The 25,978-nt window shown below is 41.4% G+C and overlaps 1 protein-coding gene and 1 long non-coding RNA gene across 4 annotated transcripts in view; one reads left to right on the top strand and one right to left on the bottom strand.

Moving 5' to 3' along the window:
* tfpia (tissue factor pathway inhibitor a) overlaps nucleotides 1-25,978 on the top strand; it is a 52,291-nt gene that overhangs the window by 6,109 nt on the left and 20,204 nt on the right. For all 3 annotated transcript variants that reach the window (XM_082509391.1, XM_082509390.1, XM_082509389.1), the window contains exon 2: nucleotides 15,638-15,841. In XM_082509391.1, the coding sequence (XP_082365517.1) occupies nucleotides 15,638-15,841 (204 nt within the window). The remainder of the gene's footprint in view (nucleotides 1-15,637; nucleotides 15,842-25,978) is intronic.
* LOC309691607 lies at nucleotides 19,156-22,697 on the bottom strand. Its single transcript, XR_014272068.1, has 3 exons — nucleotides 22,564-22,697; nucleotides 19,977-20,100; nucleotides 19,156-19,191 (listed from the first exon to the last, which is right to left on the bottom strand). It is a non-coding gene; the product is annotated as an uncharacterized lncRNA (long non-coding RNA).

Here is a 25,978-nt window from a genome sequence, read left to right as displayed (position 1 = left end):
TTAATTGGCTGGGAACAGCTTCTTATTTTATTTGACCTCATGAACTTTAGAAAGTCAGAAATTTCAGAGTTCAAAGGTCCTTGCTGATTCATCTGCTGCAGAATATAAAACACCTCAGCCTACATCAGAGCAGCAGGAACGCTAGTCGAGAGCCTATATAACACCCGCTTAATCTCTGAGCTTATTTTATATCTATGTGACAAACACCTTAATGAACACTTAAGGTTGGGTTACTTAGGCCTTGATCTATAAAAAATGAGGACACAATGAGACAACTCAGTCACTGAGGAAGATTTCATATATCCATGCAATTTATTATTTTTGAACAATCGTTTGAATTTTTGTATTGATGTACTTGTCTTGATTTCATCTGTGCAGGTGTTCCACACACTAACTCCTCTGACTGTAATGCTATGATATTTTACATTTGTACTTACTACTGGCTTGCTGAACATAAGGATTCCTCTCAGGTATGAGTATTTGGTCTTATTTGGAACAAGTTCTGGATGTTGTGGGGCAAAGATGTATTCGCAGCCTTGTACATTGTTCGCGCAGTTCTGAGGTCAACCAAATCTTTAAATTTGAGAATATTTAATTTGATAAAAAGTGGTTTTGATGGTTCTCTTGAAGTAGCTTTATTTAAACACCGAACTCCAATAAATTTTCCGTACACTAAGAGTAAGTAACAGTAACACAACATTTCCACTTTTGATTTATGATGTGCAAAATACAGATACTTGGAAACCCAGAAACATTCCAGTGCAAAGTTGTTCTGGGCATCAGATCTTTGTGCCGCTATTACCCTATTTTCAGATAAAAAGCTGACTGCAGTGCGTTTGGTGAATATACGTGTCCTTTGAGAGAAAATACCTGTCCACTCCAGTTTGACAGAGCTGGGGGGAGATGATAAATGTACTCTAAGGAGCATCCAGCGCAGGTTAATCGGTGAGTCCTGTGCACTGTCACCTGTAGAAGCTGGCAAACTACACTACCTTGGCTCTGTATTTAGAGGGAAGATGCTGTCTCTATAATCATTTCTCAACTCACCTGACAATATTTCGCTAGTGTGTTCTTTCACAGCTACAGAGGCATAGCCAGAACATCTGGAAATGCATGTACCAATTGCTCAATAGGAGGAAAAAGTGGCTCACCAAGGGATAGAAACATTACTTTCAGTGTACTAGCTTCCCATTATAGGCGTCAGTGAACACATGGATGTACTTTTTATTTAAAACTGTGTTGTTAAGTAATTTTAGGGCCACCCAGAAAAGGTTTGTAAAGAGACTCAAAGTCAGAAAGTCTTTTTTCCATTACTGAATATTCACTACCTGAAAAAAGGAATTCGTAATGTCTTTATGGTAAACAACAAGCAAAAATTTAGGTCTTAAATTGACTCTGAAGACTGGGATAATATTCTCAACCTGGGTCAGATTCCTTAAAAAAAGACCTGTTGCTATTCATAATTTTCAGTGACTGGCACAGAGACATGAAGGGAAAAATGTGTGCAAAAGTACAGATATTTATCTGGAACATGGACTTGGTTATACTAATAATTTTGTAGTTTTGGGATGTGAAAGACAAAAAAAGGATATTAATATTTTAATAATATATTAATAATAATTAAAAAAAAAGAGCGTCCTAATTAGCTAACCTTACTTAGGGTCGCTGTACTCAGTAGGTTGATGACGTGAATTTGAATCAAAACAAATCATTTCAGTCGAAATGATCAAAACTGACTGTCTGCTATTATTTGTGAACAGACAGAGTAGCAAGTTGTTACTGGCCTGGATTTAACAACCATCTGGCAAACCTGATAAAAATAACTGGAACACGTTGGAGAAAAAGCTTTGTTTTGTCCTCCTGGCTGATGCTCCTATAATGACGTGACGTAACATCACAGCTCCGAATTCCACTGGTGTCACTCTGATGAATAAAGACCATCTGTAGTTACGTAGGTTGTTAAAAGAGGCCCATTTGTGCCTTTTTTTTTTTTTAACAAGACATGTTTAATTTCTGCCTTTTGTGTTGTTGATGGTGTTGTGTCATTCCAGGTACAAAACCAAACAAAGCTGGCCTTTTGTTCAAAGCTTTTCGTCCCTTTATCTGTCCCTGCACAGTGCGCTCTATCTTGAAGGAGTCTGCGGCTGACGGAGCTTCCTGCAAGCAGTAGCAACATTATTAACGTTGCTGTAGCTTGCAGGAAGCTTTAATCTCGCAAATGTTGAGTCATAATTGCCATTTTGCACAGGGGGTGAATGACACCGACATGGGAACTAATTAGGTCTGTAGCCTTATGCCTTCGTGAATGACTCACATTTGTTTCCTGAAAAAGATAGTGCTATCCTTTTTCCTTGACTCTGGAAAGTTTTTGTAGCCGAGCTCAACTGGCTGTCTGCAAGTGGATAAGGCTATGGTAGCATTTCCTGTTGGTGGAACTGACAATAAATGTAAGGTTTGTTTAAGGGGGAGTGTTTCGGAAGTTATGCATCTCACAGGATGCTGAACTTGTGGGAGATAATGGAAGTGGAAATATGGCTTGAGATATGGGAATGGTGGTAAATAACTTGTGCTATTGCATTATGGTAAATGGCCTGTATTTATATAGCGCTTTACTAGTCCCTAAGGACCCCAAAGCGCTTTACATATCCAGTCATCCACCCATTCACACACAGGTGAGGGCAAGCCACATTGTAGCCACAGCCACCCTGGGGCGCACTGACAGAGGCGAGGCTGCCGGACACTGGCGCCACCGGGCCCTCTGACCACCATCAGTAGGCAATGGGTGAAGTGTCTTGCCCAAGGACACAACGACTGAGACTGTCCAAGCCGGGGCTCGAACCGGCAACCTTCCGATTACAAGGCGAACTCTTAACTCTTGAGCCATGATCGCTTGCATTATTTCGTTTTATATATAAATGCTGTATTTGTGTATGTTGGATTTATGTTGCTGGGGGAAAAAAGAAAAAAGAAGAAGAATCTCTTTTCTTAAGAAGGTGTGCTGACTTAACTGTGCTCTAGCATAGCAGCAAATATCAGCAGAGTGGACAAAAGGTTTGGGGAATAAAAGACAGAGGTGAACCAAGTCTGAACCTGTTGGAGGAGCAGTCAAGCAGAATGTCTGATGAAAGGCCAATCACTTCTTCTGGTTTGTACCAGTTCAGACAAGGCACATGTGGATGATGGGTTTCTTGTTTTTGACTGCTTGAGGTTGATAGTCACTGAAATTGAGCTTACGCCTCTTTCGCAGTCCCATGCTGCTCAGACTGATCTGATCTACTGAAACAACTCAAATGAAAGACCCGAATGAAATGTGAAAAACAACAGAGTGAGGTTGAGCTTATACCAACGTTTAAGGCAAACGAAGGCGTCAGCTGTCCGGGCTCCGGGCTGCAGTTGGGTCTGTTTTTGTTTACCTTCAGCCGTGCAACCTTTAACTTAAATATTGCACACATATCAACACGCAGAGCAGTGTCAGGTTCAGAGCAAGTCCGTCAAATGCAAGTCCATCACAAAAATGAAAACACAGCACACTCTGCACGAGTACACCGTCTTTAAATGCCACCTGCGATCTTGGCTTTGCCCCAGTGGTACTTTCAAATCAAGTGCAAAATCTTTACACAAAAACACAAGCAAACTGTAACAAATCTCGATACTGCTACTCGTTGATATTTCAAACATTGTTGAATGTATGAACTGGGAGAGTTAAAAACATGCAATAAAAGGCAATGTTTTATTATGAGAAATGTGGTATTTATAACTCCACACTGAGATTTGTGAATATGTGCTCAGATGAACAGCAGGATATTGGTATTTCTGGGCTTCTGAGCATATTGAAATATAACAAATAATAAATTATCAAGTTGTATCTGAACACACTGTTTCTTAAGCCTCCCACTGTGTCTTTCTGTCTGCCATTTCTCTAAAAAATGAGTTTTCCATTTTACGCATAGTGCAAAGTCAGACACAATCAGTTTTTCCTTTGTATTTGTAACACCTCTGACTTATTCCCTACAGCTTCTTTCTTTTCCATGCACTGTAATGTGAACAGATTGGTACTGCTCAATTTTGAGGAACAAAACATTGTTTATTTCTCTTGTTTGTGGTTTTGTTATTCGGTTTTAGTCATGGCAAAGCCATGACCGGGTCAGCCTGCTGGGCGCTCCGGACTGAAACATTTCATTGTCGTCTTGGTTGTTCCCACGATTGCATTATTTATTTATTTTTCCACCTGCAGTCTCACCATTGTTTTGAGTTTTGATTTTCTAGTTGATTTTGTGAGTAAATTATTTGCAAACAAAACTGAATTATTGTGGTTTAACAATGATGCAAATACATAAATAGTCATTTCAACTGATGAAAACTCCACTAGGTTTAGAAATCATTGAACAGTCACAGCTGACAAAGCATCATAGCCACAGATTAAACATGTAAAAGCGACTAGCATCACTGGCACTGCGCAGGGGTTCGAGGCAAAACAGCACCAGAAAATGTTCAGTGAGCTACATTTTCATTCAATTTGTGTCTTTGGTGGACTTTTTCATGTCTTGCATCATATTTATGGTGAATTCTTGCAGCTGTAATGATGTTTAGAGATAATAATACTTGAATAGGAAAAAAAATACTTTATACGTTAACTATGGTGACAACTATGAAAGTCCATTTCCACCACCAAAAGAAAAAAAAACAATTATCCATAACTCGAAATTTCGAGTTAGTGCTGCCAATCAGTTATCTATGTGAATGACATCATTTCCTTGTTACCCAGAAGTAGAAGTTACCCTCCGCTACAATTGCTACAGCTAACCAGTATTACAGCCAGTCATGAATGCACAAATTGCTGAGTATTTTCAGCATGGCTTCACAAATGACGAAATCCTTGTGTTATTAGCTGAATCGTTACTATCGTGGCGTTACTATCAGCAAATGTACTTTCAAAAGTGCCAAATTGTTGCCAACCCGGTTTTGAGTGCGCATTCCTCTGCGCCATATCCTTCCGGGTAACAAGAAAATGACGTCATTATCGTAGATTACTGATTAGCAGAGCTAACTTGAAATTTCGAGTTACTTTTCTCAAAATTTTGAGTTAATAGGTCGAAATTTCGAGAAAGATAATGAGTTATGGATTGTGGTGTTTTTTTTTTTTTTTGTTTTTTTGTTTTTTTGTTTTTTTCCTTAGTGGCGTAAACAGACTTCCATGCAAAACAGTACCGTGCTAAGTAGCTTGCAATGCTGTATAATCTCAAGGTGTGTTCACATAGAAACTGAAGTTAAATTGAATTCGCTGTAATGTTTGTATTGTGTTGCCCTTGAAAGTCATAAAGCTGATTCATTGGAGCCTAACTGTCACAGGGTGAGAGGCTAGTTACACCCTGGACAGGTCATCAGCCTGTCACAGGGTGAACACGGAGACATGCAACCATTGCTCACATTCACACTCATTGTAATTATAGAATAACCAGTTATCCTAACCTTATGCACTCAGTTCGCTGTATTCAACATATTTGAATAAAAAAAGAAATTCTGTCACAGTTTTTTCTGTGGAGCTTTAAAAAGACATCATGTCATTTGTTAACCTCCAGGTCATGACCAAACCACTTAGGTGCAAAGTTGGGTTCAGGTTGCATTTCAGCCACCTGCTAACCAAGCATGTGTTAATTTTGATTACTGTTAGAGAGACTTAACCAAACCCAAATCATGTAATGCAGCAGTCCCCAACCCCCGGGCCTCGGACCGGTACCGGTCAATGAGTCGTTTGGTACCGGGCCGCGAGAGTTGAGGCTCAGGTGTGAAATGTGTGGTTTTCAGGGTTTTTATTGGTTTTCAGTGTTATTTTGTTATCGTTTTTATCGTTAACTCTGTTTTCCTGGGTCTTTTCCCGTGTGTTATGAATAAATCTTCTTTTTTTTCAGTACCGGTACTAGTTTTATTTTGTTGGATTTTTCCGCAACACCTTAAAGGCCGGTCCGTGAAAATCTTGTCGGGAATAAACCGGTCCGTGGCGCAAAAAAGGTTGGGGACCGCTGATGTAATGGAATAATAGTGTTTCACAAAGGGGACAGTTTGGATAGATGTGAACCTAAACATACAGGTCAATGGAGACCAGCTGGCTGTGAAGAGATTAAAAAATAAATTAGTAAATGATCTCATTTTTCAAGCTTAAAATGTCTCTTTGTACTGGTTATATTTTATTTTCTATAAAACTGGTCTGCCCATGCTGCCATCCATCTTGCTAATCTTTTCAGTTGATAACATAATGGCGGTGACCATGAAACCGTGGATTGAAATGGTTGCTGCTGATGTGAACAAAGTGGAAATAAAACAAAAGTGAACTTTCAGTGCCATTCGGCTGCGTTACCCTCAGGTGTCAGTGCAGGAGCAGCAGGCATAATCCTTCATATGAGAGCATGCTTTCAAACTTAACTTTTAGTCTCACTTTGGCTCTCCAATCGGCAATAGAAGAAGGACTTCCTTTTCTCTCATCTGTTTGTCTGAATTATAACCTGCACTGTAGAAAAAGGCTGCTGTATTGATCTCCTAATCTAATGAGTGTATCTACTGTACAATCGGTTGAGGATGGCATTTGCACAGATGGGGAATGAGCCACTTTCTCTCTGACCCATTGATTCAGCTGCACCATCACAACCACATCAAAGCCAAAAACATTAATGACCGTAGTCCTTAGAATCCTTCAGGTTCTTTTCAGTGCTTCATTGTACCTGGAATATTGATGCATCTGGAAAAAAACAAAACAAAAACTTTTAGCTAAGTTACTTAAAACAGCCAGTATAGCAAACTGTGAACCTGCGTCATGATTGTGATGTGCAGGCCAGCATTGTTTTTCTTCAGTCATTTATACCTTCAGCAGCTATGGGTTGTCCTGTCTAAATTATGAGCTGTTTTTATCTTTCTTTAGAACAATAAATCCTCATATTAAAAAATGTAAATATTTCACTTGTACCAAATATGACATTTATGAAATTTTTACCTTCTTGAATGATGGATGTGAGCGTGATCAGGGCTTATAGCTATGAACCAACAAATCCTGTAGCGAAGCCTCTGTACCTCTTTTTCTCTTTAACCTATGTTAGAGTCATCTGATGTTGCCTCTGGTTCAGCTTTGATATTAGCAAAGACATCTGCATTTGGGGGCTCTTGATGCACTGACACTACCCTGTAAAATATGCCTGGCTTTCATTGTACGCACTCTGAGATAATCAGGTGTGTTTTTTTTTTTTTTTTTTTTTTTTTGTGTTACCCTGAAATAAATAAATGAACTGATTTATTCAGATATATAGTTCTAATTGGTTAAAGACAGCAGTTACAAGTTTTAATCCAATCCGAATGTGTTATAGCAGCGTGCCTTGTAATGAAAGTTTTCCATTACTGGTCTCAACGCTGCCATTTCTGAGAATGATTTGGTTGTCATTGCCAGTGACGTGATGAATAATTGTGAGTCTTTTTGTAGCTGGGACTTCCTCACTATGGCAGATGGTGCTGTTGTATTTTCTCCCCCAGCGGCTTTTGCAACTTATGTCGAACTTATGCCTGCATCATTGTCTGCCATATGCTCCTTCTGGACTGAGAAGTCACAGTCTTCTCTCGAATTAAAGGGACCAGACTATAATTTTGCTCGTACCGATGTAAACTTAATTTCTTGCAGTGGCACACACAGGTGTGCAGATAACTGTCACTAACCTGCGGTTCAGCTAATCATACACATCCTATTAAAGTGGCATCCAGGAAACCTGGTTTGTCCGGTTGATTGGCTGAGGACCGGCTGAACCAGACTCTAATTGGCACTGAGTGGGATTTTTTTGGGGTCGGCAGTGTTTTGGCTTTGCAAATGTCACAGCACGGAATTGGAAGAATCACTGAAGCGAGAGGGATTTGTGGTTCCCACTATTGTTTTATTATCAAGACCAAGTGGGAAACAGGTAGAGGCTCAACTTAGATATTGCCAGGAATAGATAATGCCTTTGCAACGTGGAGTGATTTCCACCACTGAACTGAAATAGGAGAAAAAGTCTCTTCAGGTTTGCAAGATATATGAAAAAGAGTTAAAATCATAAAGAAAAGGCAGACAAAGTTTTTGGGTTTATCTCACCAGGCTCTCAGAGAAAGAGAAGAACAAGCTAACAAAGAAAAAGTGGCCCTGGGTTAAAAAAAACAACAAAAAAACAAGGTAAGTGGAGATAAGTGTTAAATCTGGCTTGGCATGGACAAATGAGTCCACAAAAGCTATCGAGTTGTGGAGCAACAATTATCTTGCTCATTTCATCTCTCCTCCCTCCCCACCTGCCACGCCATTACAGAGGTTCTGATTAAAAATGCATGGATCCCACAAGCCTTTTGGATAATTAAGCAGGTTTTCTTGCAGCCTAAAGCAAAGCTCTGTTGCAATCTTTTTTAGCAACACCAGATAAAACATACTATACACCGAGATAAACAGAGCTCTGCATGATAACTTTGGTGTAAGTTTGGCGGTTTTGTAAGTTTTAACTTGGGTATCTCCAGCAGCAGTCAAGCCACCAGTTGTGGCAGGGTTTTGTCTATTCTCTGTGAACTGAGCGATACAGGGACCCAACCCATGGCTGCCCAAACATGAACTGGTTCACTACTCACTCTGGCTTCAGGGTAGCCCCCGGTTTGTTTCCCGACCACACAACCTGAACTTTCAAAGCTTTTATTGTTTGTAGAAATGGCAACACATTTGCCCTGGAGGCATGAACGTGTCAGTGTTTCAGGGGGATTCCTTTGATCTGCTGGCGAAAATACTTTAAAAGGTGCTTGAGGCCATCTTTGATCTCTCAGCATGAAGAGCCATTGGAGGAACTTCCTCCTGCTTCCACGATTGATGCAGGAATCAGGTCATCTTTCTGTGGCAAAGACCCAGGTCTGTTGCTTTAATGAGCTGAATGTGGAATGATGTGCAGGATGATTTTTCCTGTGCAACCCTCTTTTTTTTTTTTTTTTTTTTTTTTTTGCTGACCCACCCAGTATCCTGCCGTTTGTAGCCTCAACCACACTAAGCATTAATTGTGTACACTTGCTAAAGTGAGCTCTGCTCTGTTAATAGATTAACCGAAAACAATGGTTCAAACCTGTTTGTGAGAGTGTAATTCAAAATGACATCATCTGCAGAACCACCAAATCCACCAGTTTGAGTCTGCAAAAAAAGCAATGCGGGTGTGTGTCAACTAGATGTCCTTCCCTGATTTGTCCCTTTTTGCCAGAGCTGACAAAGACTGTTAAAGACCTCGTGTGTTAATGCCAAAGCATTCAGGGAGCAGAGATGTATCCTTCTGTGCTCTAAAAAGAGAACGAAACTCTCCTGAAACCAAGTTACAAAACAAATGCATGTTTGGAAGTGTGTATGTACGTGCGCACACACAGAGGCAGAAACGCATACGCAGTGAAGGTGGCCTTATTTGCTCTGAGGTCAGCTGTAAAATCTTGGGACACACTGTGACTCACTGACTCGCCCTCAGCCCTTTGTCCACTGGCCTCAGGGCAGGGCTCTGATAAACACACAGCATTTCTTAAGTCTCGGGCCTATCTACACTGGCACGCTGATGCATCCTTTTGATTTCTTCATAAATGTTTAAGCATATTGACCCAAGTGTTGCAATCCAATATCAGTTTTATTTATTGGAATTTGCACTTGTTAAATATTTACTGAGACGAGTTAGTAAAGAAATGAATTTTCCATAAGCAGCTTTTTCAAGCAATGTTCACCATTTTTTTCCTGTCTTAAATAAACTCACCAACTAAGTAATGATTATTTTATCTCATCAAGCCTTAAAGGAATGGACATTAAAAAAAAAAACCTCCTTTAAACTCGTGGATCATGTCACTGATTGCAGATTGGGTCCTCGGGCAGTGAACAGAGACATGAGTGAATCTGTAGTTTGTCAGGCTTTCTATGAAGACTGTCAGGGATGTTTCCTAAATCATTACTTCCACAGTTTGACGTACTGTTTTGAGTGCATAAGTAAGTAAACACATGGAGTACTCTATGAATACCTGAACTGTGTGCACACAGTTGTCAAATAGCTGAGCGTGGATTAGTGCAGACGTCTTGCACTCGTGCGTGAAATAAGATAAAGAACTTAAAACATATAGACTGAGCACGATGTTGGCTACATAGGAATATGAAAGCCTCTTCAGCCAGTAGAAGGCGGACTCTTTATCAGCACGCGCCATGATGTCAGTGCTACTTAGCTTGGCACTAATAAAATCAGACATTGTGTTGTTTAGTATATGTGCCTGATAAGTGTTGTTTTCAGTGCACTGGAGGCATTTCTTATTGTATTGATACTGTGGTCATTTATTCAGCTTAGTGAGTAAATGTTCTCTTTCTGCAGTTTCTTTTCAAATCTCAACGCATGGGGAAATGTTAAAACCAGACTATTTCCCTTCCTGCAGCGAACATTCATACAGTTGATGCTATAGATGACAAATGCACTGGGAGCTGTCAAAACTGTGGCATTACTCTGCTCTTTATCTTTGTTTTCCATCTTTATTTGTCTCACTTTCCCAAGCTTGTCTTTTAGCACATCATGTTTAACTGTCATCCTGATGATGGTGCGTGCTCTTTCGTATTTTCTCTTCGACTCTTTCATGGGTTGCCTGTTTTTGTTTGCTGCTTTGTGGTAATTCAATCCTCTTTGCAAAGGGCCCTAGAAATGAAGACACGGGATAATCTTCTGTTACACTGAACAAGCTGGGACTGAGTTTCAATCAGACTCAACCTGCCCAGGGAATTACAGAGGTGCTCAGCACAGCGCACATGTTGAGCAACTCAGATCTTTATCCGTCCATATGTGTACGTACAAATCTTGGCCAAGCTGAACTTGTCAGCAGTATTCAGAAGAGTAGCCATCAATAGAAATCTGACGTGCCTGAAATCTGCTTCCTGATTCATTACGCTCCATATTTCATATTTCAAGAAGCATGCTAATAGGTCCAAGGATTTTTCTGATGCCTTTTGTGAACAATATTTACTTACCCTCTGTTCAACTCTGTAGAGGATTCCTGATGACAGATCCAGAGCTTTGGATGGATTTGTAGATTGCTCAGGGGTGTGTGTGTGTGTGTGTGTGTGTGTGTGTGTGTGTGTGAAAGTGTGTGTTTTTTTTTTATTGAATTTTACCCCGGCATACTTTAAAGATTTAATTTTAGTTTGCAAATTGCATCATGTAAAATACAGCTTATAGCTTTTTACATACATTTATAAATTTTTTGATCATAATATATAATTTTCCACCAAGAAAAACAGCTTGGGATTGACAAAAATAAAAACAATATTATTGCTGTTCATTCAGAATTATTTAATGTTGAATCTCTTTGGCATTTAGCTGCAGTTCTATGATGTTGCTCAAGAAAACCTGAGCTGGAATGAGGGTGACTAGAAGATTGCTCATGTCACGCCAACCACTCAAAAACTCTCAGCATTTCTTTCTTTAATGCCATCTATGTAATTAATTTCAGCCTTTTCTTCTTTGCGGCGCTCCTGATTGTACTTGATTGCACTGATGGGTTTTCCATTAAAAGGGTGCATAAAAAAATAAAGGAGGACTTCTTAATTGTAAAATACTGGAGGCAGTGGCAAATTTCATTTATGCTAGCCTACCATTGTTCAGAGGAAAAGCTACTGGGAATACCTGACATGACTCATTATCTGCATCCATAAAAGGAATGCTTTGGAAATGATCTTTATTCTAACTTTATTCTGAACCTATCAAGAAAAAAATCTGATCGTTGCAGGTCTGGTCATTTTTTCCAATTAAAAAAAAAACCAAAAAAACCAAAAAAAAACCAAAACCAAAACATTAAATGAAAATGCAGGATTGGGCAGGGGTCAGGCTTCAAATCAAAGGAACCGCTGTTGGCTGGCATCTCATGTAAGGTTTAATTATTAGATTTATTTATAACAGTCACCTCAAGGTATAAGGTAAAGATGCTGCAATAATAGAGAGAAAACCCCAACAATCAGATGACCCACTCTGAGCAAGCACTTGTCAACAGTGGGAAGAAAGGCTCAGGGAGGGGTGGCCATCTGCTGCGATCAGTTTAGGGTGAGGGGAGGGAGATAGAAAAAAGACATGCTGTGGAAGAGAGCCAGAGATAAATAATTACTGATGAATAAATAGAAAATGGTGTATGAACACATAGAAAGGGAAATGAGGCACGTGAGGAAGAAACACTCATCATGGGAAGTCCCCAGCAGCCTAGGACAGTGTAATTACTTGAAGGTTCAGGGTCACCTGAAGCCGTAACTATTTGCTTTATCAAAAAGGAAAGCTTTAAGCCTGAAATTAAAAACAGAAGGTGTCTGTCTCCTGAATCCAAACAAATTCTTTAAAGGAAGTTTTGAGTCACCACATGGAAGTGGCTGGAATTTTTTGGTTTCCCTGCAGAGAAAATGTCTTCAGTTGTGTTTCTTTTACACTGCCTCCCAATGTTTCTGTCTGAATAATGAACATGAGTGATAGAAGAAAAGAGTCCTTATTGCTTTGGTCTGGCTTAGACAGGAGGAGCAGAAATCAATAGGAGGAGCAGAAATCAATAGGAGGAACCTGTTTCCTTTCCGTCTCCTTGGAAAGTCAAATTCTGGCTTATTGACCATTCCTATTTGCAAGACACTGTGTAACACAAAGCCCAGTCTGCACCATGTCTGCACTTTTTATTTTTAAAGAATTTTTTGTGCTGTAACCATGGTAGCCCGAGGCATTCGATCTCAAAGAAGAGAGCAAACAATTGTGACTTGCCATCTTTCTCTTTAAAGTTTGTTCAGTGTGTTTCAGCACTAAGGTGCGTCCACATAGGCTGTGTGGGGTACCAGACAGACTCACTTCACCTATGTCAATGTGAAATTCCTCCCTGTCTGCTACTGCTTATCAGCCTCGGCAAGAGGAGCATGAACAAAAATACCACAAGACTCTTCAGGGAAACTCTGCTGGCCTCACCACATGCATTAGTAGTAACACAGGTCGGCTGGAAAGAAGGAGATTGGGAATATCTGATTGGTATCCCCAATGGCTGGTTGCAAGCTAGAATTGGACAGGTAAAGGAGGAGGACAGGCTGAAAGGATGAGCTGCTGCCCTCATTACCTTTCCTGGCAGAGTGACTGTTTGTTGACTGCTGTGCTGATAGGAGAGGGGTTAGGGTAGGTCCCATTAGAGGACCTGTTTTGATGAAACTCTGTAGCTTTCAGAAAACAAACCTTGTTTTTTCATCCCAGCTGCAAAACTCTAAAGTGGGTGATTTTTAAAACATCAATATATATATTACTAGATACATTATATAGCCTTGAAATCTTGTTAATTCAGTTCTGTTCCTTGTGTATGCTGGTACGGTAATGCAGGAGTTAACAGTGTCACTTTACTGGAAGAAGGTTCCTGGTTTAAGCCCTCCAGCCAGGAGAGGCCTTTCTATAATTCCACTCTGATTCCACACCCCCCCCCCCCCCCCCCCCCCCCATTTGCTTGTTAAGTTATCTGGTGAATTTGTAGTTGTCTGACTGTGTTCTTCCTGTGATGGACCGGTGATCTATCCTGCTTCTACCATGCCTCTTTGCCTGCAGCCCGCAGGAGATGGCCCTCAGTTTGATAAGCTGTAAAACAAATTGATCTGTCTTGTGCATTTTTGGTTGTTTTAACACTTGTCTTCACTTTACTTAGGATTTCCTTTTGTCTTATTTTAAGTAAGCCATTAATACAGTGGTTGCCTTAAGCATCTGAGTAAATGGAGGAAGACTGGGACTTTACCCCAGAAGCAGAGGCAGAAGTGAAAATGGCATAGGCACTGGAAATTTTGAGTGCTCACATGCAGCTCCAGCAGGAAATAGTTTTGGGTTGCATTGCATGTGTGAAAATGTCTCTAGAGAGCTCAGAACTTAACCAGTATTCTTGGAATTTTTGCCTCACAATGTGACTTGCTAATCAGATCTAGGACAAGTCCTGAGAGTGACAGTGAAAATAACAAAGAGTGACAAACGTGGCTATATTTACCTCAGACCTTCTCTGCAGAATAGGCAGCATAGGTGGAAATTGTCATGCATTCTTTAAGAATCAGAATCAGAATCAGAAAGGGGTTTATTGCCAAATGTTGAGCAGGTTTACAACATTAGGAAATTGCTGCGGTGCTTCAGTGCAAACATAGTGTCATAAATAGCACTTAAATAGACATGAAAAAATAAAAGTAGGGATAAGAATTAAAAGTGCTACGTAGAAAGATATGTGCATGAGCTATACATGAGATATATACATGAGAATAAGAATTAAGAGTGCTACGTTGAAAGATATATACATGAGTGCAGGTGGTGGTCAGTGCCAATCATGGAATGATGCAGTGAACACAGCGTACAAAAACAAAACAAAAGTAACGCACTGAAGCACCAGGGCGACCATACGCGGCGCCATCTTGGTTGAAGACAGTTGAGCACCACCACTTAATGGGGATCCATAGCAAAAGCAATCAATTTTTGTGTCCGTGTGCATTTGTGTTATTATATTTTTTTCATTGTGCAGGATTGCGCGAGTATTGATTCACACTCCCAGGTTTCAAAAGTCACTCCTCTCTGTGCTCGTACGTGAAAAAAGCAGGGAAGGTAGGAAACACTGAGTGAGAGATTGCAACACATCGATTTATTTATTACATTAGCATGCGCAGAATCCATAAAGACATTTTTAAATGCTGTGGTTCAAGCTCTGTAAACCCCTTTTGGACAGATATCCAACAAACCAAAGAGATCTCAGTGGGTTTTGAAGTAACTGCACTGCTGCAGGCGAGCATAACAGAGACCTGACCTAAAAACAGCAGGGATGAGGACATAGAAAGCTATTTCCCAGCAGCACACAGAGACAGTGATTTAACATTCGCAACGGTGGTTAGTAGAGCTCAGAGGGTTTCGTGTCACCTTTTTTTTTCATGGATCTGACAAAGCCAGCTTTTATAAATATTAATGACATTAGAGAACGCTGTCTGTGCAAAGCTCCATTGTCCACTGATCTTAAAAGTTGTGACCTCAACCGCCTAGTGATCAAGAAAGTTCACCTCAACAGGCCCGGTTATTTAACACTCTAATGATCCGGTCTCGCAGTTTGTGCAATAAATAATTTGATGTGCTGCAGTCCAAGCCATCGCTGTGTGCAGCATGCTGGGAAATTTGTGCTGCCTTCACTCAATCTTTTCCTTCCAGCTGCCACCTACCTGGATCTGATCTGCTTTTATGTCGCAGGGGAGTTTTGCTGGTTGCTGGTGCTTCCTTATTTTCAGTGCAAGTCCAAAAAAGAAGTATGCCAAAAGTAGAAGTTTTCTTTTAAGTTATTGCATAAAAATAAAATATGTGAGTAGCTTTTCTGACTAAATATTTGCATATTTCTAATTATTTTGTCAGGTCACACGGCGTGCTGTTCTTGTGTCTAAAGTGTAAACGGCTGAAAGCTGACTGTCAGCCGTTTACACGAAAGTCTTTTAAAAATTATACTGCCATGCAACTTTACCTTATCTCAAAGCCTGAGGTTAGAGTTTGATGCTGTGACCTAATTTCTTTCCTCACAAAAAAAAAAAATCCATTTTACTGGATGCCAAAAGAAGCTGAGCACTAAAAGTTGTGTTCTTGTCCCACCACAGCACATGGAGTGCCAGCTGAACCCGTCATCTTCAGTGAGTTATGTGCCCTGAAGGACGAGCCGGGGCCGTGCAGGGCCATAAAGGACAGATACTTCTTCAATGTCGACTCCGGACGCTGTGAACTCTTCGAATATGGAGGCTGTGGGGGAAACCAGAACAATTTTGAGACTTTGGAAGAATGCGAGGAAACATGCCTCGTCTCGGGTGAGTCTAACTTTTTTGGCTGACTAAATGATTTTTTTTTTGACGTTTTTTTGAAAACTCACTTGAGCAGTGAACACATCAATCAATCAAGGCTTTATTCACCACGTGCAGGTTGCCCTGCAGTGAAATGGGACCCCCACCCCTCCCCCGGCCTTACACACACAACACAGACATCACATGGGGATACAGGTCGGAGATTGGTAGCGTTACAGAAAAACACTGAAATATACACTACAATGGGAAAGTACAAGAGGAAAAAAGAGACCTCTACTCATGCTGGGCTCCTGGGAGGACAGCATGAGAACAGGAAACAAAAAAAACTCCTCTGCACAAAAAAGCACATAAATGTCCAAAGCACAACATTATGGAACACGTGACAAGCCACAGGGTTGGGTGGGGGGTGAGGAGTAATCTGAAGCAAACACAGCAGCCATCCTGCCCAGCGCTACCATTCCAGCACGGGCTCAGACCCGCCGTGTTCCCAGGAGGGAACAAGCATCGAAGGCGTTCGGAAAGGGAGGGGTGATGCGTGTGTGCATATCAGTGTATATGTATGTGTGTGCGTGTCCAGAGTTCAGCTGAGACAATGTCCTTTGCCCTGCTAGGCTAAGTAAACAGTCTTCCAGCCAACCTAGGTGGCCTTGCATGGAATTGGAAGGAACAGACTAGCCCATCGTTATCAGGGAGTTTTTGTTCGGCTCCAGCCTTGCGACCGCAGCTGGCACCGAAAGGGTATCCGCATGAAGTGATGGTGCTTTTTACTTTAGTGCGAACAGCTCATATAAATTTCAAAGCTGTTCTAACAGTCCAACACTGGTCTCTCAATCTCCCGTTGGAGAGCCGTGAGCTTCTCCATGATGTTATCAAACTTGCGCTCCGTGATGTTGTCATTCTTGTGCTCAAAGAGCCGATTCTGAGAACTCACGACCACAGTGAGCTGCTCCAAGATGTGATACAGTTTGCACTCAGAGGTCTTATTCTGAGTATTCATGGCAGCCGTGCGTTCTCCAAGATCTTCTCTGTGCTGCGCTCAATGAGCCCATTTTGAGAAACTCATACCTCGTCCCATCGTTTCAATCCCAGCGGGCAGCCTTGTGGGGGTTTGAACAGCCAGTTCCGCTTCCTTAATTCTTCGATAAGTCAGGGCCAAGCCAGCTCCGATCAGCAAGAACCCTGTTATGTCTGTGAAGGTTCTCAGTCATCCAGGTCATCGTAGTCAAAGGAGCTTGCAAAGAAAAGCGTCTGGACTAGAGCAGGGCGATATGACCAAAAATATTTATCACGATATACATTCGAAAATTTGCGATAACGATATAACTGACGATATAATTGACACGAGACAAAATACTTTACAACTCCTCAACTTTATTCGTGGAAAAAAACCCAACAATGTATTTTCACTTAAACAAGCAGCTGTTTTTTGCATTAAAGTTATATAAAATGTAACAGTGCAAATGCAAATTCCTCGCTGACAGTTTAACCAAAAGGCATTTCCAGTGGAAACTGGCCGACATGTCCTCAGCATAACCATGTATAACATCCACAAAACTTAAAAAGAGGTCATACACACACAATACGGTAACATTATGTTGAAGCACAGTACGTATCACTCCGCGAGGCTCCGCCTACAATAGCCGTAATGCTCTGACAATCCATCAAGCGGTGCGGCTTCGTAGCTTAGCAAAGTCGTACTGAAACATTTGACAGATTTTCGAGCGCCGTGCACATAAAATTGTTTCGAGGTCAGTAAACACAACCAGAGTTCATACATAAGGCGCACGGGATTATAAGGGGCACTGTCGACTTTCAGGAAAATCAAAGGATTGATTTTAAGTGCGCCGTATTTTCCAAACAACACGGTAATAACGACGGCCCGCTAGCATGCGCTACCAAAAATAGTGCTTTGTTGTGTATCTGACGGACGAAAGCTAAACCAGTTCCACACCAGTGAAGCTGCAGCATTTTTACAAACCAGTTCAGGTTCATCTGTTTCATTCAACGATCTGCTTTCGCTCTTCTCGTTCTCCGAAAAATGCCATGTGCGCACAAAAACAAAGGCACTGTGCATGCGCATTTTACCCATATTCTATCGCCATATTTCATTTTCTTATCGTTGCCCAACATTACACCGGTATCACCAGATCTAGGAATTATTGCAAAATATTCTTCACAGGCGTCTGTTGGTCATGTTGTTTTGTTTTTACTGTGCAGAAATGCAGTTTACTCTCTGTCCCATTTGGGTGCACTTGTGTCTGGCCTCTGTCAGCTGTCAGCAGCAGTGATCCTGCCTGAGCTGTGCCATCCCAGCAGGTTTACAGACCTCTGCAGACTTGCTGCTTCACTCGGTGGCCTAACTGTGATTTCTGGACTCGATGCCGTTTGGGTCGAGCACGTTCTCGTTTGTTAACCGCTTCAGGTTAATGTTGTGGAATTCTGTGACACCAACGTGTTGAGTGTGATTTACACCCAATTTAAAACTTGATAATGTGCTGATTTAGTATTTGGACTCCACAAACTATATCACTTTCCACACTACCTACATAAACTGGCTGGCTTAGCTCCTGTATTCACATCTGTGTCGTGTTTTGCTGTTTGGCCTTCCCAGAAAGCTGGAGCATAATCGACTGTAGGTTCAGCATTGCTTAATAGCTTAATAACAAGCAGTTATTTCTCCCGATTCTCCTGAATCTGTCAAATAATTGCTTATTATTGTAGCGCACTATCACGCGCACTTCTTCTTCCCATACACCTCCATCACACCCTTCCTCCTCCCATCCTCTCCGGTTACAGAATCAGTGCTGGCTTTGTTTTTCTAATAATCACTTAGGCCTAAATCACAAAGGTGGGAGGTCACTACAACTTCCCCTGTGGGGTTGATTTAAGTGGCCCTTAGCCCGGCTACAGTAGCTAATCACAGGGATTTATAGAGTGCATCGCGGAGAGGCCGGACAAACCTAGGGAAATTTGGTGGCACCCTGCTGCAGGTGTTACAAGCCTCTTTTCTTCATGCCGTCTTTCCTCCCCCTCCCCTTCTATTCCAGCTGCTGATGGTAGGCAGCTGCTTGTTCTTCACTTACTGGGGCTCTGTTGGTGGAACATAATGCTGGCAGCACCCTCCTCCTCATCCTGTTGCTGGTCATTCCCGTGTCCGGAAAGTCCTCCACATAAAGCTTTCATAATTACATCGATCTTGAGGGGGCCTTTTACGACCTGCTGACGCATTCAATCACATTTCGGCAAGGCCCTTGTTAAGGGCGGCTTTTTCCCCTTCTTTTTAAAGCATATTCCAAGTTCACGTCCAACCGTTTGTACTTCTCATGTTTCTGATAATTGGGATTTTTCACATGGGCCTGAAGGAGAAGGATAAAAATTAGAGGATGAGCCATGTGGATGGACGGGGAGCAGGGTCGTTGCTTAGCTGAGAGGAAGGCTGTCAAAAAAACAAAACTGCAGAGGCGTGTAATACAAGATCCAGATGTTGAAACCCTCCAGCAAACAGCCCGCCCCACCGTGTTCATGTCTCCTGTACATAATCGTAAGTCTCGATTACATTGCACTGACAGCATCTCAGCACTCTTTGGTATCACTTGTTTTCTCAACATCATCTGTGGAGCTGCTCTGTTTTGCTTCCAGGTTTAACTACAGGAAGTGTTTTTAGGCTCCAATGCCCCCCCCCCCCCCCTTGAATTTCCCCCCGATCACGTCGTCGGTCTGGTTTGAGTGAGCACAACAGCGGGTCAGAGCTAATGAGCTCGCTGGGATCTAAGAGCAATGCCATCTATAGGCATTCACCCCCAGCCTGTGCCAAATGCCGAGCACTGAGAAGCCTTGATACGGGGGGGGGCTGTAACAGAAGAAGATCTTAAAAGGGGCTTTTTGGGAGAATTGAAATCACATTGTTGTTGTTGGCCTCAAGAAATGCCAAATAAATCCAGATAAAACTTGGATGAACCGCTCCCAAGAAGTCAAGGTGAGCAAATTCTTTCTCCGCTTCCCTTCTCCTGCCTTCACTTTTACCCTCCCCCCATTTTTCCCCCAGTCCCCATTTTCCGAGAGTAACCTTTGCCATGACAGGTCAGAGCTGTGTTTCCAACAGGATGACCTTCGGTAATGAGAGGGCAAGTTAGAGACTGACCTGGAAGCGCATTGTTCATCCATCCTGGGAACACAAACAGTAATAGTGCGAAGGCACACAGGAACAGCTGCACGGCTGCAACGTCGCATTCTCCGGCCTGTTCTTTCACCCATCCATCATTTCACTGCAGAAACATATAAACAAGAAGCACATCTCCTTTACTCATGTGACATCAGAGGGCTGTTTCTGTCTGCCTGACTGTTGAGAGCATGCTGCTGCCCGCGGGTATATCAGCACTTTCAGGCACAACACTGTTGGCTTCATTATCCTCATAGAAAAAGTGTTCTGACCAACCAAAGCCATTTCAGCCGGCACCAATATGATAACAATAAACCATAAGATAAGCTGGGTTTCGTGGGGCCAATAAGAAGTATGTCAGGACAGTTATTTGGTGAGTTGCTGGGGCTTTCAAGTCAGTGACGATGTCCCAGTTAACCCAGTAAGGACTGCACCTATACAGTACATCAGAAATGCTAAAATATACTTGTTCTTCCTGTTTTCATGAGCCAGCTCTGTTTTTATGGGTTTTTTCCTGTAAACATGAAGATGCTACAGGCCAGTCTAACATGAAGCTCGAACTGTTCTTACACACAGCGAGCAGCTGCGAGACGGGGCTGATACAGAGATGGTGAACTCAGATGTTTTCCTGGCGTTCACGGCATCGGCGCTTGTTACTGTAATCGTGATGCAAAACTGATGTAAAGCCAACAAGGGTCCTTTTATTGGAGCACCTGTTCGACAAGTTTAAGCATGAAGGAAAGTCTTCAGCTGCACTCGTCCTTGGTGGTTTGTGTCACGTGATGGAGATAAAGTAAAAGCTGTGTTTATGCAGAAACCGTTAGCGTAGTTTGATACGGGCTTTAACCCTGACAGCTGACAGCAGCTCTACTTTCTGTGGCGGAGACATATCAACTCATTACTTCTAATTCTAAAAGGCACGGAGAGCACAAACATCGGAGAAGATGTTCATTGTAATGACTCAGAGAAGTGGACGAGGTCTCACAGAATCCCTCAGTACAGCATCCAGCTATAAGAATTTACCCCTCTCATCTGTGATGGACCGTAAACCATCCATAGAAGTAGAGCTGGGCGATATAAGATTTTTTTCATATCACGATATGTTTTTTTCATTTCAGGCGATAACGATATCTATCACGATATCAGCCAAATAACTATATTTGTAAGATTTAAATGTGCCGTTGCTCACAAGTAAAATGTGAAATAATCAGCAGCTTGTTTTTATTTAAATATTTATTTCCCATAATAAGTTCAACAGGGTAGATGTACTTAAGGAACATGAGACTTTTTCAGATAAATAAAGGCAAATATTGCAAACTACACAAAAGGCAGCCGCTAAAGCGTTTAAGTTTCAAAATAGAACAAACGAAACAGACTAAATTGTCAATTCCACTTAGAAACAAAATATTAATTCTAAAAATAAATCTTAGTTTGTTTTACAGAAGAACAGACAAAACTGACTAACTTTTGTCAATATCAAATAAACTGAGAACTAAAAGGAAATTCTCAATCTCTCCTTGTTGTATAGCTTAGCTTTTCAAACAGTTTTAACAGTTACTTTAGTCTGACAAAAGCCGAATGACGAATTAGCGCTTCCAGTCAAATCAAATCAAATCAAATCACTTTTATTGTCACATCACATGTGCAGGCACACTGGCACAGCACATGCGAGTGAAATTCTTGTGTGCGAGCCCCACAAGCAACAGAGATGTGCAAACACAACAACACAAACGAGCAAAATACAAGAATGGCCAACCTGAAACTAATAAATATATGTACAATATATAATAGTGTATGCATTTCTGGATGTGTATACTAAATATTTTCCTACCTGTGTGTGTGTGTGTGTGTGTGTGTGTACACACATTTTTACAAATTAAATAGTAAAAAAAAAAAAAAAAAAAAATAGTCAGTCAGAGACTGAGGCTACGTCCACACGTACACGGGTATTTTTGAAAACGGAGATTTTCCGTTTTCGTTTTAAAAAATAATCCCGTCCACACATAAAGGCAGAAATGAAGGAAAACGCTGCTATGAACATGCCAAAGCAGCAGGTGGCGCTAGATTCCTAACCGTGCCAAAATGTTGGCCAATCAGAAGTCTAGAAGCCTCGGTGGGAAAAAGTAAACAAAGCTGGGGCATAGAAGCAGAACCGAGTCGTATGTGTGGACGGACAGCAACTGTGTGTATATGTAAGCATTTAAACACTGCAGAGAGTAGAATTAACAGTAACAGTATTGTAGAAATTCATTTCACCGAAACAATAACGTGGCGCACAGTGTGACGTCAAAAAATGCGCACACCTTTGATGCTGCGTTTTCTCAGTTTTTCTGGTCCACACGTAAATGCAAAAACGGAGTTTTCAAAAATCTTCGTTTTCAGTGACCAAAAACGCCGTTTACGTGTGGACGAAAGGTGCAAACGCATAGAAAAATCTGCGTTTTCAAAAATACCCGGGTACGTGTGTACGTAGCGCATGCACCAGTTTATTGTATTTCCAGACTTGCTTTTGGCACAATTTACAGTGCACGCTACTCTGTTTTTGTCAGACTTGAAATAGCCGAAATACCTTCACACTACGGAACTTCTATGGCTCTTCCGTTCGACAATCTCTCCGGCATTGGAACCATCATCTGTTTTCTCTTCGGTAACCTTCGGTCACGCTCGGTTGATTTTTCTAGTCGGCACACTCATTTCCTCCATTACCCGGGCGGTACAGTGGCTGGCTGCTTCCCAAACAAACACACGTGCGGCTTGGCACTTGTGCTGTACGTAACAAGTCACGCGACGTGACGCTGCGGCTGTGATTGGTTCGGCTCTGCGCTACTTAATTTGGATTGGCTGTTCTTTTTTTTTTTTTTTTTTTTTTTAAGAGGACAAGAGCGGCGAGGTCTATCGCGATAGTTAAATTTTTCTATCGAGTAAAAGTTATATCGCGATACATATCGTTATCGTTCTATCGCCCAGCTCTAGTCTGGACTTAAGTTACTTGAAGACGTTTCACCTCTCATCCGAGAAGCTTCTTCAGTTCTAAGGTCAAATGGTGGAGAGTCCCAGATATAAACCTAGTGGGAGTGACCCCCCACAGAGGGACAAAAGGACCCCCTGATGATCCTCTAATCGCCTGAGCCAAGGTGTGAAACTGGGCGTGGGTCCCAATCAGCCAGAGTTTCGGGTGTGTTCATTGTGAAACCTGGCCCCACCTTATCATGCGAATTCCTGAGAACCCTGTTACCATGGTTCCGAATAGGTAGATATCTTCAGCACTCAGGCTCACCCAAGCCCAAACTTCTCATTGAGAAAAGGGTGTCAGTTGCATTTAGGGACCAGATGATCAAATCCATAATTCCTCTTTTAGGTTTTAGAGAACAGACTGTGAGAGAGTGTTCCAGGGAAAAGTAATATAAAAAACACGAGACTAGACAAGGACACAAGAGTCTAAGGAGGGAAGCTAAGGGAGAAGAGGAGGAGGAGAAAAGTGCGACCGCCTTCGTCAAGAGCAAGAGCAGAAAAAAAGGACACCTATGACACACAGATAATTTTTCATAGTGAGCACGCTCAGACCGAGGATCGTGGCACTGTTGTTGTTAGCAAAGGATCATTTTTGTTTTCAAGGACTGCTGTTCCTCATTAGGCTTTATTGCCTCCTTGGGCATAAAATCCTATTATAAAGTCATTCTGTTGTTATGTTGCTAACACGGAACATTGCCAGCACATTAATTCTGAACAGTTTTGCAGAAGCCATCTGCTTAATGTATAAAAGAAAACTTGGAAGTTTCTGGGTCATAATTATGTATAATTTGACCTTTTTTAATGAAAACTACCCAGCTTGACCCTGAAAAGGTCACTTAAAAAATTCACAACTGTCACCTTTTTTACTAGAGGGTAAAGATCTTACAGATATTTGAGAGAAATCCCCAACAGTCAAATTACTATGGGTGACTGCTCGGGGATGGTGGGAAGGAAGAACTTCCTTTTAACAAGAAGAGACCTCCAGCAGAGCCAGGCTCAGGAAGGGCCTGAAGCCAGCTGGGAGGTCTTGGGAAAACATAAAATGTAATGACATTCAGAATTACTATATGAAGATACTGTTAATGCTGAAGTGTATGGAGGATGACCCAAATGCTGCACAAGCCTGCATACAAACTAGAAAAAATAAAACACAACAAAACAAGACTATTTGGGTGAATTTTAATAACAAACAATACCCAGCATAAACAAAGTATGGCTCAGTCCAAAAAACAAACAAAAAAACATTAAAAACATTTAGGAGGAGTAAAATAAGACCTGTAGACATGGCTGTTTATACACACTGGGGTTGATAAGGAAGGTGGAGACAGGTGGGGAATGAGGCATAACTAAGCGTAATCATGATCCAGGAACTAGTTATCCGAATAAATCAGAAAATCACCGACAACCATTATTGATAAAAACACTGTGACACACAGAGGTAGTGGAAAGATGTGATTTTAGTGGGTCATGGGAAGTCCAGCAAAGCAAAGTCTGTAGTAGCATAATCAAGGAGGGCTCAAAGTCACGTGGCCCAGCCCGAACTATAAGCTTTATCAAAAAGAACAGTTTTCAATTCAATTCAATTTTATTTATATAGCGCCAAATCACAACAAAAGTCGCCTCAAGGCGCTTCATAGATACAGAGAAAAACCCAACAATCATATGACCCCCTATGAGCAAGCACTTTGGTGACAGTGGGAAGGAAAAACTCCCTTTTAACAGGAAGAAACCTCCGGCAGAACCAGACTCAGGGAGGGGCGGGGCCATCTGCTGCGACTGGTTGGGTTTTAAACCTAATCTTAAAAACAGGCGAGAGACTGAAGCCAAACAAGGAAACGGCTCCTTAGAAAATTTTAGCATGGTACACTGATATCCTCGTCAGATATGACATTTGAAATTGGTTGTAATTTTTAGGCAGGAGACAAAGCTACCTTGCAAGTAGCTTTTATCACTAAATGGTAATTACATTAATAACAGAAAATCAGGATTTTTTTTTTTTTTCAAATTGAGAGAGCTGCAAAATATTAGTCAGTATGCATTTAATAACTCCAAATGTGCTATTATTCACATGCTGAAGCATGAATTTGCATCATTAGCCTGTCTATTGTGTGTAAAGGACATGAAAATGAAGGAGCAGCATTGTTCTTGGCTTTAGAAACTAAAAACTGTGCTTGTTTTTCCAAGGATTATAGCAAGAAACATGACTAGGATTAGCAAGGTATTTAGCTCCATGGGTGCTAAGGTATCGGTACTTGTGCCAGCCACAGAAATCTCTAAAGTATTCGTTATTATCAATGCTGAAATATATGTGCCATATTTCACTTTTGCATTCAGGATGTGATGCAAAAAATGTATTGAGGGAAAGCTAACAGAATATATAAGAATCTGTCTATCCTTCAAGCTCGGGTCCTCTACCCGAGGCCTGGGATCTTAAGGGTCCTGCGCAATATCTTAGCTGTTCCTAGGACTGCGCTCTTACCTTCACCCTCCACATCTTCTAAAGCTCTTCGCTGAGCCCTTGGTATTTCTCCAGCTTCTTGTGTTCCTTCTTCCTGATGTTGTTGCATATTGATTCTTTCAGTGCAAAATATTAGTGTTCAAAAACAACTCTCTGTCACACTAAACAGTTATTTCTATAAAAATAAATGCAGTGTATAATTTAACCTTAAGCTAGAATGCAACATGGGAACACTCAAGTAAAGTACCTTTAAATTGTGCTCCTGAATAGTAAGTAAAAGTGTTTACTGACATTTCCTTATGAGACCACAAAAGGATCTTGTGGAATAAAATAGTGGCTTCCTGCTGTTGCAAGAAGCCACTTTTAGTTGTTTTAGTCTTGAATGGCCTGTGAGCCTGCAGGATAGCTGTTTGTCTTATGCTGGAGCTCGGGATTACCAGTTACCTGTAGACACAAAGCTAGTTAGTCCCCTATGCTGGTGTCACAAGTTTGCATTTCAACAGACAAACACCCA

The sequence above is a fragment of the Aulonocara stuartgranti genome (assembly GCF_965226115.1).
Source record: "Aulonocara stuartgranti genome assembly, chromosome: 16".
NCBI lineage: Eukaryota > Metazoa > Chordata > Actinopteri > Cichliformes > Cichlidae > Aulonocara > Aulonocara stuartgranti.
This window is presented reverse-complemented; position numbering and strand designations above follow the sequence as displayed.